The 18184-nt window shown below is 36.5% G+C and overlaps 5 protein-coding genes and 2 pseudogenes across 5 annotated transcripts; 4 read left to right on the forward strand and 3 right to left on the reverse strand.

The window, feature by feature from the left end:
• Window positions 1-1193: 1193 nt before the first annotated feature.
• On the reverse strand, window positions 1194-2108 carry LOC111800666 (NDR1/HIN1-like protein 10 pseudogene; annotated as a pseudogene).
• A 1733-nt stretch (window positions 2109-3841) lies between these two features.
• LOC111800684 (NDR1/HIN1-like protein 10) lies at window positions 3842-4747 on the forward strand. Its single transcript, XM_023684491.2, has one exon. The coding sequence runs from the start codon at window positions 3880-3882 to the stop codon at window positions 4546-4548; it is 669 nt and encodes a 222-aa protein (XP_023540259.2). The 5' UTR covers window positions 3842-3879; the 3' UTR covers window positions 4549-4747.
• Window positions 4748-6135: 1388 nt separating this feature from the next.
• Window positions 6136-9745, forward strand: LOC111800164 (NDR1/HIN1-like protein 10). The gene is made up of 2 exons (XM_087126551.1): window positions 6136-6600; window positions 9513-9745. The coding sequence occupies exons 1-2, from the start codon at window positions 6136-6138 to the stop codon at window positions 9741-9743; spliced, it is 696 nt and encodes a 231-aa protein (XP_086982677.1). The 3' UTR covers window positions 9744-9745.
• LOC111788584 (uncharacterized) lies at window positions 6654-8851 on the reverse strand. Its single transcript, XM_087126550.1, has 2 exons — window positions 8761-8851; window positions 6654-8548 (listed from the first exon to the last, which is right to left on the reverse strand). Exon 2 carries the CDS (start codon window positions 8528-8530, stop codon window positions 6968-6970), a length of 1563 nt encoding a protein of 520 aa, XP_086982676.1. The 5' UTR covers window positions 8531-8548; window positions 8761-8851; the 3' UTR covers window positions 6654-6967.
• A 1332-nt stretch (window positions 9746-11077) lies between the features above and the next one.
• On the forward strand, window positions 11078-11998 carry LOC111800165 (NDR1/HIN1-like protein 3 pseudogene; annotated as a pseudogene).
• A 1370-nt stretch (window positions 11999-13368) lies between these two features.
• On the forward strand, window positions 13369-13848 carry LOC147791536 (NDR1/HIN1-like protein 3). The gene has a single exon (XM_087126306.1). It carries the CDS (start codon window positions 13369-13371, stop codon window positions 13846-13848), a length of 480 nt encoding a protein of 159 aa, XP_086982432.1.
• A 1865-nt stretch (window positions 13849-15713) lies between these two features.
• LOC147791537 (uncharacterized) lies at window positions 15714-16217 on the reverse strand. The gene has a single exon (XM_087126307.1). It carries the CDS (start codon window positions 16215-16217, stop codon window positions 15714-15716), a length of 504 nt encoding a protein of 167 aa, XP_086982433.1.
• Window positions 16218-18184: the final 1967 nt, after the last annotated feature.

The following is an 18184-nucleotide window of genomic DNA, read 5'->3' on the forward strand; positions in this document are numbered from 1 at the left end:
ATTAATTTATTCTAATTTTCTCGGGTTTAAAGCTTGTGTGGTTTGTCTCATTTAATCATTTCGCCTCTATTGATGGAGACTCCTTAACTTTAATGTCAATTAATGTCGTGGTTGCTCAAATTGAATTGTATTTATGATTGTATATTAATAAGATAATGTCTTCTTGTACTGTGTTTATATGAGATCTCACGTCGTTGGAGAAGAAAACAAAACATTCCTTATAAATAATGTTAAGATTTACGTCAATACATAACATGTCAAAGCAGACAGTATTATGAGCTTAAACTACCGTCTGTTTATGGATTAAATATTTAATTCTTTAGTGATAAGAGTTTTTTTGTTTTTTTGTTTTTTTTTTCTTTTTTAATATAAGAAATGAACTTTCAAATGGTTTGGGCTTTCTCAAGGCCTAGGCCCAAAACGAGATTGAAAATACTAGCCTTGTCCAGTTTGATCCGGGCCGGGTTGTGGCCCATGTTCAATCCATTCACTCTCAATAGAAAGTTGTGTTTTTTCCTATCCGTTGGTTGGTTCACCCTATTTTCTTAATTGAATAAATAAACATACCATTAACTAGATATATTTACTTTAAAATTCATAAATATAGATACACAAATATGTCTCATATTTATTATTATTATCGTATTTTTTCTCGAACAAGATAAAAAATTTAAATTTTACTAGAAGTTAACAACTAGCAATAGAATTGGGATTAAAGATTCTATTCTATTAATATTCATAACCTTTAAATAGAATACACGCTACCAACTAATACTTATAATAAGAAAAATATAAACTAATTAAATAACGAGAATAAAATAAAATATACTATTAATCAAATTTTAAAGGAAATATTAAGATATATTCCATAATTAATATATTTTCTAAATATTATATCTGAACTCTACTAAAAATAATTCATTTTCCCATTCGATATAAGTTTACATTTATCAACTATTTTATTTAAAAAAACTTAAAATAATTCTTTATATATATATATATATATATATATATATATATATATATATATATATATATATAGTTTTTTTAAAATAATTCTTTATATATATATATATATATAAATACAAATAAATAATTTTGCAATATGCTTCTTCTAAATTAAAATTTATTCTCAAATTTTTTTTTCCTTTCTTCCGTAAGATTTATTAAAAAAAAAAAAAAGAGAATATGAATTCTCAGAATAAATACCAAATTTATTATATAAATATACAAAAACTAGAATATTTATTCATATGAACATAAAAAAATGAATATAAAAACAAAAAAACAATAATGGAAATAATGAGAGTTGCCTCAGTCAAAACAATCGCCAAAAGTTGACCGAGTCAAAAAACCGGAGGTGGCCAATCAGAAATCGAAATCGCAGCGAGTGGTCTGAAAGAAAGTAAAAGAGGTGGCGCTGGATTCCAATGGAACCTTCAATTCACAGTTGACCTTTGGCTTCAACTTCCCAATCCTAACGGCGCCCAATTTCAACCTCAACCGAGGATGGAACTTGACGTCGATGTTGAACACGCCGGCGAGTTTCTCGGCGTTGAACTCTGTCAGCTCCTGGGCGCCGAGGAGGACGAGCTGCTGGCCGTTGAATTGAGGGTTTACGACGGTGGTGGTCTTGTGGCCTTGGTAGAAGGGCGGCAGCCACTGGGTGTTAAGCCTCTGGTCCTTGTAAAAGGGTGAGGCTTCGATGGCGTCGTAGTACACTCCAATTCGCTTGTTGGGGTTTCTAATGGTGAGGTTTAAAGCGAGATTGTAATGGAGCTGGTTGCCGGTGAAGTTGAATTGGGTGAGTTCGGCGCTGGTGACGTCGAACCTGAGCTTATTGGGACGGAATACGAGCCATAGTATCAACACCGCTATGCCAACCACCACCACTATGCCAATGATGAGCTTGATAATGGTGCTGAGGAGGCAGCAGGCGTAGCCTCGGCCGTGGCCGTGGCGGTGGTAGGTCTTTGTGGGGGGAGGGACGGAGGGGCCGTAGAAGGCGCCGTTCAAATGGGGTTGTTTGTCAGCCATGTGGCGGAGAGAGAAGGGTGAGTATTTGGTGTGAAGAGAGAATTGGAAGTGAAATGATGTGGGAATTTAGAGGTGATGGTTTTGATATAAATAGAGAAGGAAGTCGGCGTTTCTACGCGTAGTGGAAGCTTCGTAGGAAGTTTCTGGTTAATGGTATGGATGTTTATTTTCTTAGAAAGAGTATTTAGACTTATATTTAACTTTATGCCTAAATGTGTTCTATGGGGTACATGTGAGTGAGGACTCGTATCAACTTATGAGAATAGTTTTCACTTTTAAAAAGCAAAAAGTGGGTAACGTGACTATATTGTAAGGGAATATTGAAGATGATCAAATATCAAATATTGATTTCGAATCCTACTTGAGAGTCGTAGCAAAAATTTAAATTTTTAGTGAAAAGTGAATAAATTAGTTGTGTTGTTGGAAAAAAGAAGAGGGGGAAGGATGTAAATTTGAAAGTTTCAACACGGTTGGGGTTGGTTATCATATTGTTATTGCATTGATTAGTCATTTTAGGAAATAAGATATTGGTTTAGTTTTTGGTACGTTTTTGAAGACGCGGCATTGACAATTGATGGTATTTGTGACGTCTACGCTTTCTGACCCAAAAAATTGTCACTTTTTATTTCTTTTTTTTTTATATCTACAACATTTTGACAATTTTTTTTTTTTTTTTTTTTTTTTTTTTTTTTTTGTGAAAATTAATTTTTTTTATATATAGAAAAAATAAAATATCTTAGTTAATTTAGACTCTAATGTACAATTCTATTTATTTAATTCTTTCAATTCTAACTCGGTGTAAATAATAGAAATTACATCTGATTGATTAACAAAAGTTATCATAATATAATAATGTTTAAATTTTTTATTTTCATTTTGATACACAAATTTGATTACGTAAAAAGTATGTATATTTTCTTCAAATAATGAAAATGTTTTCTAATTTTATTTAAATTAACTATTATTTTATTTATTGTGGCTATGGAGGATCCAATTTCTTGAATATTGAAATAATAGAAGATAGAGGAGGAGAAAAAAGAAGAAGAAATAATTTAACTTCTATTGAAGGAAAAAAAAAAAGCATTCACATAGATATGTTGAAAATTGTTCATATAGACTTTTGAGAATAAGGTGACAACACATGTACAAAACTCGTTATTTTCATTCATTATTTTGTTTGTATTTTTGTTTTTTTCGTTTTTTTTTTTATTCAACATTTGATGAGCCTAACATTCGCTTGCATCCCTTGATTAGATTACTTATTCATCTCTATTTTTTTGATTTCATTCATATGCAGTGTTGTTACCCTCCGAAACTCCTTTCTTACATCTCCCACCGACCCTCATGGAGTCTTGTGGGAACAGATCCACTGATAAGCTTTTAGCCTCCTTCTTGTTTCTCTCTATTTTCCTCTCCTCAATCTTTCTTTATTATTTTTTCTTTATTTCTACAAACTTCGGTGTTTAATGTTGGAGTCCAAAATAAACCATAGGTACATAAGTTAAGGATACTATCTTGATTCGTATGAAACCTTTTTACCATAAGAGCTTATGTATTTGTTGTTTCTATCAATGGCAGAGAGACGGTTGATAATTATTGAGAAGAGTAGTCTTATATTGGCTAATTAAGAGGAAGATCATTACCTCCATTCTTTCTAGGTTGTCTCGATTTTCAAATATGTTTTCAAATACATATTGAGAAACTTCCTACAAAGCTTCCACTACGCGTATAAACGCCATCTTCTTTCACTATTTATATCAAAATCATCTCCTCCAAATTCCCACATCATTTCACTTCCAATTCTCTCTGCACACCAAATACTAACCCTTCTCTCTCCGCCACATGGCTGACAAACAACCCCATTTGAACGGCGCCTTCTACGGCCCTTCCGTCCCTCCCCCCACAAAGACCTACCACCGTCCTGGCCACGGCCGAGGCTGCGCCTGCTGCCTCCTCAGCACCATTATCAAGCTCATCATTGGCATAGTGGTGGTGGTTGGCATAGCGGTGTTGATACTATGGCTCGTATTCCGTCCCAATAAGCTCAGGTTCGACGTCACCAGCGCCGAACTCACCCAATTCAACTTCACCGGCAACCAGCTCCATTACAATCTCGCTTTAAACCTCACCATTAGAAACCCCAACAAGCGAATTGGAGTGTACTACGACGCCATCGAAGCCTCCCCCTTTTACAAGGACCAGAGGCTTAACACCCAGTGGCTGCCGCCCTTCTACCAAGGCCACAAGACCACCACCGTCGTAAACCTTCAATTCAACGGCCAGCAGCTCGTCCTCCTCGGCGCCCAGGAGCTGACAGAGTTCAACGCCGAGAAACTCGCCGGCGTGTTCAACATCGACGTCAAGTTCCGTCCACGGTTGAGGTTGAAATTGGGCGCCGTTAGGATTGGGAAGTTGAAGCCAAAGGTCAACTGCGAATTGAAGGTTCCATTGGAATCAAGTGCCACCTCTTTTACTTTCTTTCAGGCCACTCGCTGCGATTTCGATTTCTGATTGGCCACCTCCGGTTTTTGACTCAGTCAACTTTTGGCGATTGTTTTGACTGAGTCAACTATATGCATATTTTGATTTGTTCTTTTGATTATCATTTTTTTCATTGTTTTTTGTTTCTATGTTCATATACTCTTCCCGGTTTTTAGCTGTTTTTTTATTATTATTATTTTGGTATGAATAAATATTCTAGTTTTGTATATATTTTTTACTATTCATAATGTCCCGACTTTCTACAACCTTAGATCAATCTGAGTTTAGTATAAAAAGCATATTAACGCCATTTGATTATTTGAGGGACATTAAAATTGGTTAGTCAAAATCACAAAATAATGGTATAATTCTCGTGGATAATTGTCACATGACCATATTACATACGAATAGGTAAAATGATGAAGAAAACAAAAGGTAAGAACATGGGTTTGGATATTAAGAGCAACCAAAAAACTAAACTCATTCGATGTTAGGGTAATGGCATGATATCAGAATTACACCAACTTGCAGCCTTCATATTCAGTAGCTGACAAGGAAAGCATAAAGGGGAGAGAAACATGAACAGACAGTGTTGTTAGAAGAATGTTTTAGAGCCCTAAAAATGGAGGGAATTAGAAGCAATTATGATGTATTCTATTATAAAGTTTGAAACTTTAAGCCAACCGTGTACGCTTCCACTTTTCTCGACTGTTTCTTTTTTGTGTTTGAATAATTGAATGTATTCTCTTTTCAATTTTCAACTATATCCAAATTCCTTATACCTCATGAACCAGCCTTTTCAAAGGCAGCTTGAAAGTTTCAATGAATGCAGTTAACCCCATTCCAACATGTTTTACCGTTCTTGTCACGTGGACCGAAAATGTATAATCTTCTTCCAAGTTTGACAACAAAAGTACATATTCCATTCAATTTTGTGATGTTCCACGTTAGTTCGGGAGGAGAACGAAACATTTTTTACAAGGGTGTAGAAACTCTCCTTAGCATACCTGTTTTAAAAACCTTGAGTGAAAGCCTGAAAGAGAAAACTTAAAGAGGATAATATCTACTAGTAGTCGGCTTGATTGAGTAGTTATAAATGGTATCAAAGCCAAACACTGGGCGATGTGCCAACGAGGAGGTTGAGTCTCAAAGGGGGTGGACACGAGGCGGTGTGCCAGCAAGGTCACTGGACCCTGAAGAAGGGTGGATTGGGAGGTCCCACATTGATGGGAGAAGGGAACGAGTGCCAGTAAGGACACCAGGTCTCAAAAGGGGTGAATGTGAGATCCCTCATCGGTTAGGGAAGAGAACGAAACATTCTTTATAAGACAAAGTCTGAAAGGAAAAGTCAAAAGAGGACAATATCTATTCGTGGGTTTGAGTCGTTACAGCTAACGTCAGGAAATGGTTTGAATGACGTTGAGGAAGGAGATCCATTCCGATGTCTTTGACCCATTATTCCTCCCATTTCAATTCAAACTATTCAAATTTTGAAGTTGGCTACGAAATGGGCATTTGAAAATGAATCCGCCATCTTCCTTCACTATATAAACCAAATCAAATCACACATCGCCTTACCAATTCAGTGATCGTTCATTTCACCTTCCTTTGTAATTAATGGCCGACAGACAACCCTATTTGAACACCAACTGCTATGGCCCAGCCGTGCCTCCTTCGACAAAAGCCCACCGCAGCCGCCGCATCTTGTGCACCATCCTGAAGGTGGCAATTAGTTTCATCGTGGGGGTTGGTATTCTATGGTTGATATTAGGGTTTGTGTACAGTCCAACAAAGCTGGAGTTCAACGTGAGGAGCGCCGAGCTCACCCAATTCAACTTCACCATCAATCGAAACTTCAGTACCAATGCAAACATGAGAGTTGGCAATCCACTCTCTTACAAATTGGGTCTCAACGTAACCATCAGAAACCCCAACAAGCGGTACCGTGTCTACTACGACATCAACCAAATGGGTGTGGTTTATAAGAACCAAAGGCTCGAGACACAGTGGCTGCCAGCGTTCGCCCAAGAGACAAAGAGCACGGTGGTCCTCAACTCCAGGAAGTTCGAGGGTCAGCAGTTGGTGCTGACGCAATATCTACCACTCAAAAGTGTGCATAGATATGAAAATATTATTACTCAACGAAAGAATACCGATTTAAGAATAAGAAAAAGAATTGGGATCGAATGTTCAATCTTCATTGATATTCACGACCTTTAAATAGGATACAAGATACTAAATAATATCTACCAAGAAAATATAAACTAACTAAATCCAGATAATAAAATAAAATATACTACTATTCAAATTCAACTGATTACGATATCTAAGATATATTTCCTAACTAATATATTCGGGAAGATTACGAATATCATATATTCCATAACTAATTTAAACTAAAATAAGTTGCACTAAATTGTGACAGCCTCCCTTAGTGCAAGCTTATTTCTCAATAACTCCGAGAGCTTCTACGAAAAACTTCAAACTTCACTTTGGCAAGTGCCTTAGTAAATATGTCTGCAACTTGCTCATTAGTGTGTATTTCCTGCAATTCAACATCCTGCGTTAACACGTTCTCTCGAACAAAATAATCTACGAAGAATTTCTTCCAGTTAGGCTTGCGTATGGACTTCTTAGGCACGCCACCACCTGAATAAGACACTGACACATCATGTTCAATGATTTCCTTCTTAATAAGTTCCACATCGCAGCGATTCAATTCTAATGAGAAAGAGTAATAATTCATCTCAACTTGTGCAGACTCAGCATACTCCATACACCGGTGAATTACATCACTGGTAGACTGCAAAAGCTCTTGATCTGCAGAAGCTTTATATCCTTGGTCAAGGTCCAAGTCATCCTTACTATGATCATCAAGGGCATGCTTGAGCTTTTGAGCAAGGGACTCATCTTCTTCAGCTACCCAACCATCACGCTCATCACAAGCACTGTCACCGTTGTCACTAGATGCATAGTCCTGACTTAAGAGGGTATCAAATCGATCATCCAAAAGCTGTCGAGTTCGTGGCTTATCAACATCATCCTCCACATGGTCAACATCATCCTCCACATGGTCAACATCATCCTCCACATGGTCAACATCTGCCTCCTCAAAAATGTCATCGCCAAAAGATTTGTTATTAATAATATTCTGGCTTCCTGTCGCCTTCTCAGAATCCTTAGCCACATTAAACTTATTATCCATTGAACCATCCTCCCCTTCTTCACATAAATTTACCTGAACTACGAAATCCTCCTCCAAGTCCTCAACATCAGAACCAAATCGTGATAAATCATCATCATCAAGCAGTGCAGCTATTTCTGGGTCAGACTGGGGCGGAGCATCAGTAGCCGAATCCTGCGAATTGGTAGTTTGATCTAAATTCTCCAAGATGAGAAAATCGTCAGCCTCAGAGGGGAGGTAAAGACCGTCAAGATCGTCAAACGTTAGCTCGACAACTTCATTTTCGTCGAATCTCAAATCCAAGGCCGTGGAGTAAACAGAAGGGTCATCAGGGGCAATAGAATTGAAATCGGAGAAAAAGAGAGAGTCCAGATGCGAAATTTGGAGAGAATTAAACTCAGAAGCGTAAGTAGTGGAATTAGAATTTTGATCACCTGTAGAGACATCATCTTGATATACGGCTGAAGTCACATTTGTTGGCTGGTCAAGAACCTCAGTGGTTAAGCAATATTCCCAAATTGGATCTGGATAACTTTTATTTTCATGTACCGCATTTGCTTCTAATTCCTGCATCTTGACTCGACAATTTGGTTTAATATGGCCTGGCTTTCCGCAATGATCACACACCACTTTCGCCTGACAATCTCGTTTAAAGTGGCCTGGTTTTCCACACCTGTAACAAGCTTTAAATGGCTTCTTTGACGACTCGTCACTTCTGAATTGATTCTCATTGCTAGATGAAGGCCTTGAGTGAAAATTCTGTCTCCTTTGATCTTTGACATACAACACACCTTCTAACTTTGGGGAAAACTCGTTGCTGCTAGTCATTTGCTTAATCAAGGCTTCCTGATTGGAAAGAAGATTCTCCAGTTCAATAACTGTAGTCTGATTTGCCCACCCTTGTATTGAGGAAACAAATGGCATAAACTCTTTTCGTAATCCACGAATAAGATAACGCCGTAATCGAGCCTCACTCACTGGCTCCTCAGCATCTAATTCTGAAATTTCAGAACACAGATTTTTCACTTTCAAAAAATATTCTTCAACAGAAAAATTACCTTGAGTTACCATAGCTAGTTCATTCTCTAGAAATTGCAGTCGAGCGGTATTTTTCTTAGTGAACAACTTTTGAAGTGTATCCCATACTTGCTTTGGTGACTTTAAATCACGAACATGATCAATATACTCCTTGCTAATCAAAGTCCGCAAGGTAAATAAGGCTTTTCCGCATTTGATCTTCCATTGTTGGCGTAATTTTGCATTCTGTGGAGTATCGGCTGGAATTTCTGTGTCATCACCTTCAATTAAATCCCACAGATCTTGCCCTTGTAGATAAGCTTCCATGCATAACTTCCAATAACTATAGTTATTGCCAACCAGCTTCTCCATAGCTACACCCATAGAAGCACTCCCACTATTCATCTCGTTGAGTAATAATATCAAACCGTACCAACCTGGCTCTGATACCAACTGACGCAATATCTACCACTCAAAAGTGTGCATAGATATGAAAATATTATTACTCAACGAAAGAATACCGATTTAAGAATAAGAAAAAGAATTGGGATCGAATGTTCAATCTTCATTGATATTCACGACCTTTAAATAGGATACAAGATACTAAATAATATTTACCAAGAAAATATAAACTAACTAAATCTAGATAATAAAATAAAATATACTACTATTCAAATTCAACTGATTACGATATCTAAGATATATTTCCTAACTAATATATTCGGGAAGATTACGAATATCATATATTCCATAACTAATTTAAACTAAAATAAGTTGCACTAAATTGTGACAGGTGCTTCTTGGCGGCCATGAATTTGCTGAGTTTAACGCTGAGAAAAGCTCCGGCATTTACCCCATTGATGTCAAGTTCTTTTTCCGGTTGAGGATGAAGTCCGGTACGGTGGTCTTGAAATTGAATCCCACGGTGTACTGTGGATTGAAGGTTCCTTTGATTAACGGTAAATCTCGGCGGCCTGGTGTAATGAGGATTCATGCTGCCACGGCTTGCGATTTCAAATTCTGATTCCTCGGGTGAAAGTTAAATTACAAATGATATGGAAAGAACAATAGGTAAGCGGTAATGTAAAGAAAATATCTAGATATTTGCCTTATAATAAACGGTAACTATCCTTAACAATGTGTTTACTAAATCCGAAGAAATGGCCTAATGAAACAAAAATCTTCCTTTCATTATTGCCATGTCACTTGGCCTCATACTCTGTCCTAATAGCTGCTAAATTCGTGGGGGCCAAAACCTTTCTTACCATGCTTCATTGTTGCTCGAATTTGACTTAATTCCCTTGCCTTAAGCTAAAAATGAGTGTTTGCCAGTTTTGAAGTCCAAATCTATCATGAATCGAAGATGGGGTACACTATCTGATGTTGAGGATTGTTGGGAGAGGAGTCACACATCGGCTATTTAAAGGGTTGATCATTGGTTTATGAGTAAGGAACACTATCTCCATTTATATAAGACCTTTTTGGAAAAACTAAAAGCAAAACCAAGAAAGTTTATACTCAAAGTAGATAATATCATATCATTATAAAGAGATGTGGAGTCATGCCCTTAACTTAGCCATGTCAATAGAATTCTTAAATGTCGAACAAAAAAGTTGTGAGTCTCGAAGGTGTAGTCAAAACTGACTCATGTGTTGAGAAAAAAGATATACTTTGTTCGAGGGCTATAAAGAAGAAGTCGAGCCTCGATTAAGGAGAGACTATTCCAGGGCTCCATATGAGTCTTAGGGGAGGCTCTATAATGTACTTTGTTCAAGGGGAGAATTGCCGAGGATTGTTGGGACAGGAGTCCCACATTGGTTAATTTAAAGGTCGATCGATCATGAGTTTATAGGTAAAAAAACACTATCTCCATTAGTATGACACATTTTGGGGAAACAAAAAATAAAGTCACGAGAACTTATGATCAAAGTTTGATCATAAGCACTTGGGGAATCACGAATCTCAACGCTAATATGATATTGTCCACTTTAATCATAAGCTCTTATGTTTGCTTTTGGTTTCCCAAAAGGTTTCGTACCAATAAAGATAATACTCGTTACTTGTAAATTCACGATCTTCCTCATAATTAACCAATGTAAAACTATTCCTCTCAATAATCCTCAATAGCCGTTGGACCAAACACGGGAACTAGATAAACCAACACATTGAATACCCTAAACTTGATTAAACATTTGATCATATATGGATTAAATTCTTAAATGAAAGTCAACGCCTTAAATTACTGGGTCAGCGACCATAAGAAAAAACAAAATCTTTGTCCTGTTTCCATTGTCGAAGGCCAATGGAAATTAATTCCCACGAACTCCAAACAATGTTTTCTCCCCTAAACGCCAATTTGGCAACTTCCCACTTTCTATGTCTTATAAAAATCCCATCTTTTCTCTCATTTCAACCAATCCTCTGTAATTCAATTTCCTCTCTCTACAAACATGTCCGGCAAGCAACAAACCCCCTCGAACGCCGTCACCTACCACCGCCCAGGCCACCACCACCACAACCGCTGCGGCTCCGGCTGCGGCTGCTTCACCACCTTTCTCAAGGTCCTCATCACCATCATCATCGTAATTGGTCTCGCCGTATTGATTTTATGGCTCATATTCCGTCCCAACAAAGTCAAATTCCACGTCACCGACGCTAAACTCACCCAATTCAACCTCACCGACAATCAGCTTCATTTCAACTTGGCTCTCAACATCACCGCCAGAAACCCCAACAACCGAATCGGAGTGTACTACGACACCATCGAAGCTGCCGCTGTTTACAAAGACCAACGGCTGCAGACCAAGTGGCTGCCGCCGTTCTACCAAGGCCACAAGACCACCGCCGTCCTCAGCCCCGAATTCTCCGGCCAGCAGCTCCTCCTCCTTTCCGGCCAGGGGCTGGCACAATTCAACTCCGAGAAACTCGCCGGCGTTTACGATATCGACGTCGAGCTTAATCTTCGTATCAGGTTGAAATTCGGCGCCGTAAGGATCGGGAAATTTAAGCCGAAGGTGAATTGTGAGGTAAAAGTTACGTTGAGTTCCGATGGAAGCTCAGCTCCGTCGTTGTTTCAGTCCACCGGCTGTGATATTGATTATTGGTAATTGGTTGTTGGTCGTTGACTTGGTCTTTTGTTGGATTCATAAATTCATCTTATTTTTGTTGGTATTATTTTAATGTTTGATTGTATTTAATTTTGTCAATTGGTTATATTATATTGTGTGAAAATAAATTAGTATGGTCACCTTCTTCCGTCGGATTAATCACGACAATAACATAAAGGGGAAGTGATAAACAATGTTATTATCTCAATTTTAAAATTCAATATTGAAACGGTAGTTCTAACAAATAATATTAAATATTAATCTAAATATTTTCTAAAAAATCTTACGGTGCATGATTATACAACTTTCCATAATAGACGTTTTTTAAATTCGTGAGGCTGACAACGATATGTAACGGGTCAAATTGAATAATATTTGTTAGTGGTGAGTTTGGTTATAGTTACAAATGGTATTAGAGACAGACACCAAGTAGTGTACTAGTAAGAATGATGGCCTCCAAGGGGGTGAATTGTAAGATCCCACAATGATTGGAGAGAATAACGAATCATTCCTTATAAAAGTGTGGAAACCTCTCCGTAACAGACATGTTTAAAACTGTGAGGCTGATAACGATAAGTAATGAGCCTAAACAGACAATATCTATTAGCGGTGGGCTTGAATCAAGTTACGAATAGTATCAAAGTCAGATACTAGGCTGTATAGCGAGGACGTTGAGCACTTGAGGGGTGGATTGTGAGATCTCGCAATATCTATTAGCGGTAGACTTGAACTATTACAAATTGTATTAGAACTAGACATTGAGCGGTGTAGCGAAGACGCTAGGCCTTAAGGGGTGGGTGGATTGTGAGATTTCATATCGATTGAGAGGAGAACGAAGTATTTAGACGTGTGGAGATTAACAGGCTAAAGTAAACAATATCTACTGGACATAAATTGTTATATAAATCATATGTCAAATGCTTAATATGACCTAATCTTTTAAATTAAAAAAAAAAAAAATCCATAGTTTTATAACATGGAAATCATTTCCTTATCTAACAAACTACTAATTATCTATTACTTCGCAACCAAATAAGAATCTCTGTTTCAATTCTCTTAAGGGACAAGAAGAAATATAAATGTCCCCCAATTTATCTGTCATACCTAACGTAACTAAGTAAAACGTTCATGACACGATGTGTCATAGTTGACTACGGGTTGTCATCTCTATAAATTTCATAATACAAAGAGCCTAGTATCATAACATGGGAATGTCATGGAAACTATTCAAATTAACATCTATAATTAAACATTGACTCACAACATAGTTAATTATTCAACATGCCACTTGATATTAGAATACAAAAATTCCTAGTTTTATAACATACAAAATGATTTAATTAAATCAACAACTAATGTCTAATAATATATGATTTGGTCAACAAAAACAAAAATCTTTGTACAAAACCCTCCAAGGTGACCAATGAACTCCACAACATTAATCTCTCAACCATGTCAAGAACAAAGAAATGCATGATCATATTCTTGATTATTATTTTAATTTTCGTTCTTCTTTCGTTGTTAATCGTCTGGCTCATTACCATGGCTAACAAGATCAAATTCCACGTGATCGACGCCGACCTAACCCAATTCAACTTCACCGACGACAAGCAACTCCTGTTCGACCTGACTGTGAACATGAAAGTCAAAAACCCTAATCGTGCATTCGGAGTTTTTTTCGACCGCATCGAAGTGACCGTGTTGTATCAAGACATAAAGTTTAGTAACGCGTCGCTGTCGCCTTTCTACCAAGGCCAAGATGGGTCGAAGCTGCTGAAATTGAAGTTTGATGGTCAGCAATTGATGAACCTCAACGCTGAGCAGCTGGCTGTGTTTGGTCTTGAGAAGCTTGTTGAGACCTTCACCCTTAAATTGGAGCTTCGTCTTCAGGTAAGAGTGAATATTGATCTCATTAAGATCAAACTCAAGCCCAAGGTGCGTTGTGGCCTTAATCTTCCCTTGATTTCTCGTGGAAGAACGTTTCTACGCTTTCAGATTATCGGCTGCCATGTCGCTTATTGAGTTACTGTCTCTAAGTTTGAAAAGTACGAGGTAAAATTGTCATTTTTAACCACTTCAATTTGTACCAATAATTACTAAGGAGTATGATGATTTTTTTAAAATATATGTTAAAGAGTTATTAAAAACTCGATATTGTAGTAGTTTTTTTTTAATAATTTTTCGACTCATCGAATTGGACATAGATAATCTTTTATGAATATTTTATAATTATTACGAAGATATATTAAAAAAATGGCTAAAAATTATTAATGTAGTAGTAATTAGTATTGAGTTGTAATAACGACCGAATGACGTTACTAATTCAATTATTATTATTTTTTACGATGGCAACGATTTTATTAATAATTGATAATATCTTAAAAGTTTTGTAGGTATGGAATTTCTATTCATGTCCAAAATATTGATCGTGATATTTCAAAGTCAATATTAAAATATTTAATCAATTTTTTTATATTTTTACTTATAGTCCTTTAGACTATACATATTTAGTTACTTTTTTTAATCTAGGAGTTTATCTAATAGTCCCACATTTGATTAAATGCTATAATGGTGTTTAAATAATTTATTGCAATAATGCCAAATAAGATATGTTTAAATAATTTATTTTTATTTTATAATTCAAATGAAAATGTGTAAATTGTCTTGTGCGCATTAAAATAATATTAATATCTTAATATCTAACCATTCATATAAGACAATCTAACATAAAATAATAAATTAAAAAGTATTTATAAATATTTATAAATATAACAGAATAAATTTAAAAGTATTAGTTTCTTCGTTGTGAAAATTTTATTTTTACTAAAATTAATTAGTTTAGGAAGATTTTTTTTTTTGTGTGTTAAAATTACTAATTAAATTACCGTATTTGAATTAAGAATAAAAATTATAGTATTTATTAAACTAAAAATACAATTTGATAAAATTTAAAATTTATAATATAAATTGATGTAAATAATAGTTGTCTTCAGATAACATCGATTGTAAATGAACGACTAATTCAACCATTTGTTGTATAGCGGGAGAAATTAAAAGCAAAAAAAACTTAAAAGAATTAAATTATTTAATACATTTCATAGCATATAATAGAAAAAGAGAAGGTTGGTTGTACATGGAATAATAAAAAAAGACTTCAAAAAATTAAACTTTTAATATCTTGTATGATGACATAGATTAGAGATAAAAATAAAATTAAAAAAAAGAATTTGGCTAATAACCATTTTTTAAATAAATAGTTATATAAAATAGATTCGACCCAGATGTTATGGATAAGATGAATCAAATAAAATTTTTAGACTAATGTATAATTAATTACCTTAACAATATATATTAATATTTACCATACGGTAAATCAATGTGTCTAATAAATTATATGAATGTAGATAACGTTAACATGAAGAACCTTAAATTTTAAAATAATAAAATAATAAACTATTTTAAATAGAAAATAAATTATGAATAAACCATAATTCTTTTTCTTTTTTCCTTGACATTAAATATGGAGCAGGCTTGGGTCGAAGTATAATTAGGGGCCCACAATATAGCCGTTTTGATTGTTAACTGCCACGCTGGCATGTGAAAAAGGTTCCCTTAGAAAATGTTCATCTACACCTCCCCGCACCAGATTATAATTAATACCAGAAAAGATAAAAAAGATAACAAAAGAAGACGACACGAGACGTTAAACTTATGGGTCTCGTCATGTGGCCCCCTTCCTATTTAACACGAAACGTAACTGACGTGGCAAAAACGGTCATGGAAATACGAGCCTAGTGGGCTGACACGTCGACCGAGAGTTGACACGTAGTGTCAAACAATAATGACAAGAAATAGTGATACCGTCAAATGCACGTTGCGGATTCTCGTCAGTGGGTAATCTCAATAGCCAAAAACGAGCCGTCGGAAGAATCTTTTTGGACCGGGGAGTCACCGGCGTGACGAGTGGGCGACGGCGAGAAGAAGGGAGGAGAACCGCAGGGCGTATAAAACGGCGTCGTATCGAAATCCGGTTTAGGATCACACTCGCAAGATTCTACTCCTTCTCTCTCTTCTTCCTCTTCAACGATAGTGAAAAGCGCTCTGGACGGTCCGCACAGTACCCGCCACTTCTCCAATTCTTGGTCGACCGCCGCCATCTCCGGCGACGCGGAATCATCGTGGACCTTGGACGCGATTTCTGTGGGTTCGATCCTGGTTTTGGTCCTCCAGCGGAAAAGGTAGATGCAATTTTGTTTGGGTTGGGTGGGGGTGGGGGTGGAGTGGTGGCGCGTGCGAGAGAAAAAGAAGAGGATTTGGGCGAGGAGGAGTAGGAAAGTGATGGCGAAGAGGGAGATGAGTGCGGTGGCGATCTTGTTCAGGCCGCCGTCCATGTCTTTTAAGGGAATTACGGCTTGAGAAGAGAGATTTTGTGAGGGGAAAATGGAAAATGGTGATTTAATTTTTTTTGTTTTTAGTCTGTGAATTAATGGTGACGTGGAGTTGGGAGAGTGTGGGGTGGTTCAAATTTTGAAGTTGTTGAGCGGGTTATCAATGATGGTGCCTCCCAACGGGCTTCATTTTCGGAAACAAGTCTATTTTACTTTATAGGACGGGTAAGACCTTGGAAAGGTACACGAGCACATTTGTGTTAGTAATCACGACTCTCCATAATTGTTCGATATTTGAGGATTCTAGTGATATGATTAAGTTTAAGATATAGCTCTTATGTCATGTTAGGAATCATGACCCTTAACTCTGATGTCATGTTAGGAATCACGACCCTCCACAATGGTATGATATTGTCCATTTTGAGTGTAAGATGACTCTATTTGGGCTTCCCAAAAGGCCTCATACCAATAAAGATAGTATTTCTCCTCTATGATCTTCTACTAAATTAACCCCAGTGGGACTCACCCTCGGAACGAAACATTGCTTACTCACAAGTAAAAATCTCTCTTATAAAACGACAGTGATGTGTAACAAACTAATAATATTAGAGCAAGACACTAAACGGTGTACCAGCGAAGATGCTGGATCTCCAAGGGATGGATTGTGAGATCTCAAGTTGAAACATTTTTTATAAGGGAGTGGAAACCTCTCCTTAGCTTGCTCGGCCTCCAACTGGTAGATTGTGAGATCCCACCTGATTGGAGAACATTTCATGAAAACCTCTCCCTATAGCGGAGATTTAAAACTGTGAGGCTGACGGCGATACATAACGAGCTAAAATGAGCGGTTACGGTTTATTTATCCTTTTCAAATGCTTATAAAACCCATTTAATCTTGTTAATAAATTTACTTAGGGGCCATTGTCTTCTTCTTAAATAAACTCTGAGTTTGTCTTCTTCACTGGATTGATGGCGTGTTCGAAACCACCACTTTGTCTGCGAGTGTTTGCATGGTTTTTGGTGTGTGAGGAGAGAATGAAGTTAGGTGAATTGTGGGTTTCCAATAACAGCTCTTCCACAAATGGCCTCCATGCCCCAACCTCTCACATTTTTTATGACTGACATGTGATTTTTTGTTGAAGAGAGTTTAGCCAAACTCACGTGTACACTCTTAACAAGTAGTAGAATAGAAGCATTCTATCTTAAGTATTGATTCCACCAAGATTGCTTATAAATTAAAGTGTTTTAAGTGAAGCAATTTATCAAATTGCAATAAGTTGGTAACCACAAAAATGTTGGTTGATCTGAGTGCGTAAGATGTAACGACTCATGTCTAGGATGATACGTGTTGACTCTGAAATTCATCTACATTCTCTGCGACATGGGCACATTTGCATTTTTTCAACATGTTTTGTTCTCACTCACATGCATCACAAGAAAATTCTTAGTATGTCACCCAACATAGGGAAAGTTTTTAAGAGGTCTACTTGATATAGAATTGTTCCAAGTAAAACATGTTTAACTAAAGAAGACCCACCTTGTTGGTATAAGTAGTGATTTATAATTTTTTAAAAGTTTTTTTAATCCTCATATGTTGTGGGCCGAAAGCGGAACAAATGTACTCACAACACCAATGAACGGAATTACACAAAGAGACACTAAGATATTTACGTGGTTCGAAGAGAAGTTTCTCTACATCCACGGGTAGCAACCAATCACTAATAAAACCAAGCGTTACAAGTGAATACTTCACTATCACACTACAAAAACTCTCACCAATATGTCACTCAACAAATACAATGTGACACCCAAAACTCTCCCAAATCGTGATATCAAATCCCGATATATAACTAAACCTGGTATGACTAAATCTAATTCAAATAACCAAATCAAATCAAATTTAATCCAAATAACCAAATCAAATCAAAACTTAGACAATTTACAACATCATATTCTCAAAATCGCTCCCA

Source organism: Cucurbita pepo, chromosome 8 (genome assembly GCF_057944985.1).
Source record: "Cucurbita pepo subsp. pepo isolate OVF chromosome 8, ASM5794498v1, whole genome shotgun sequence".
Lineage (NCBI taxonomy): Eukaryota > Viridiplantae > Streptophyta > Magnoliopsida > Cucurbitales > Cucurbitaceae > Cucurbita > Cucurbita pepo.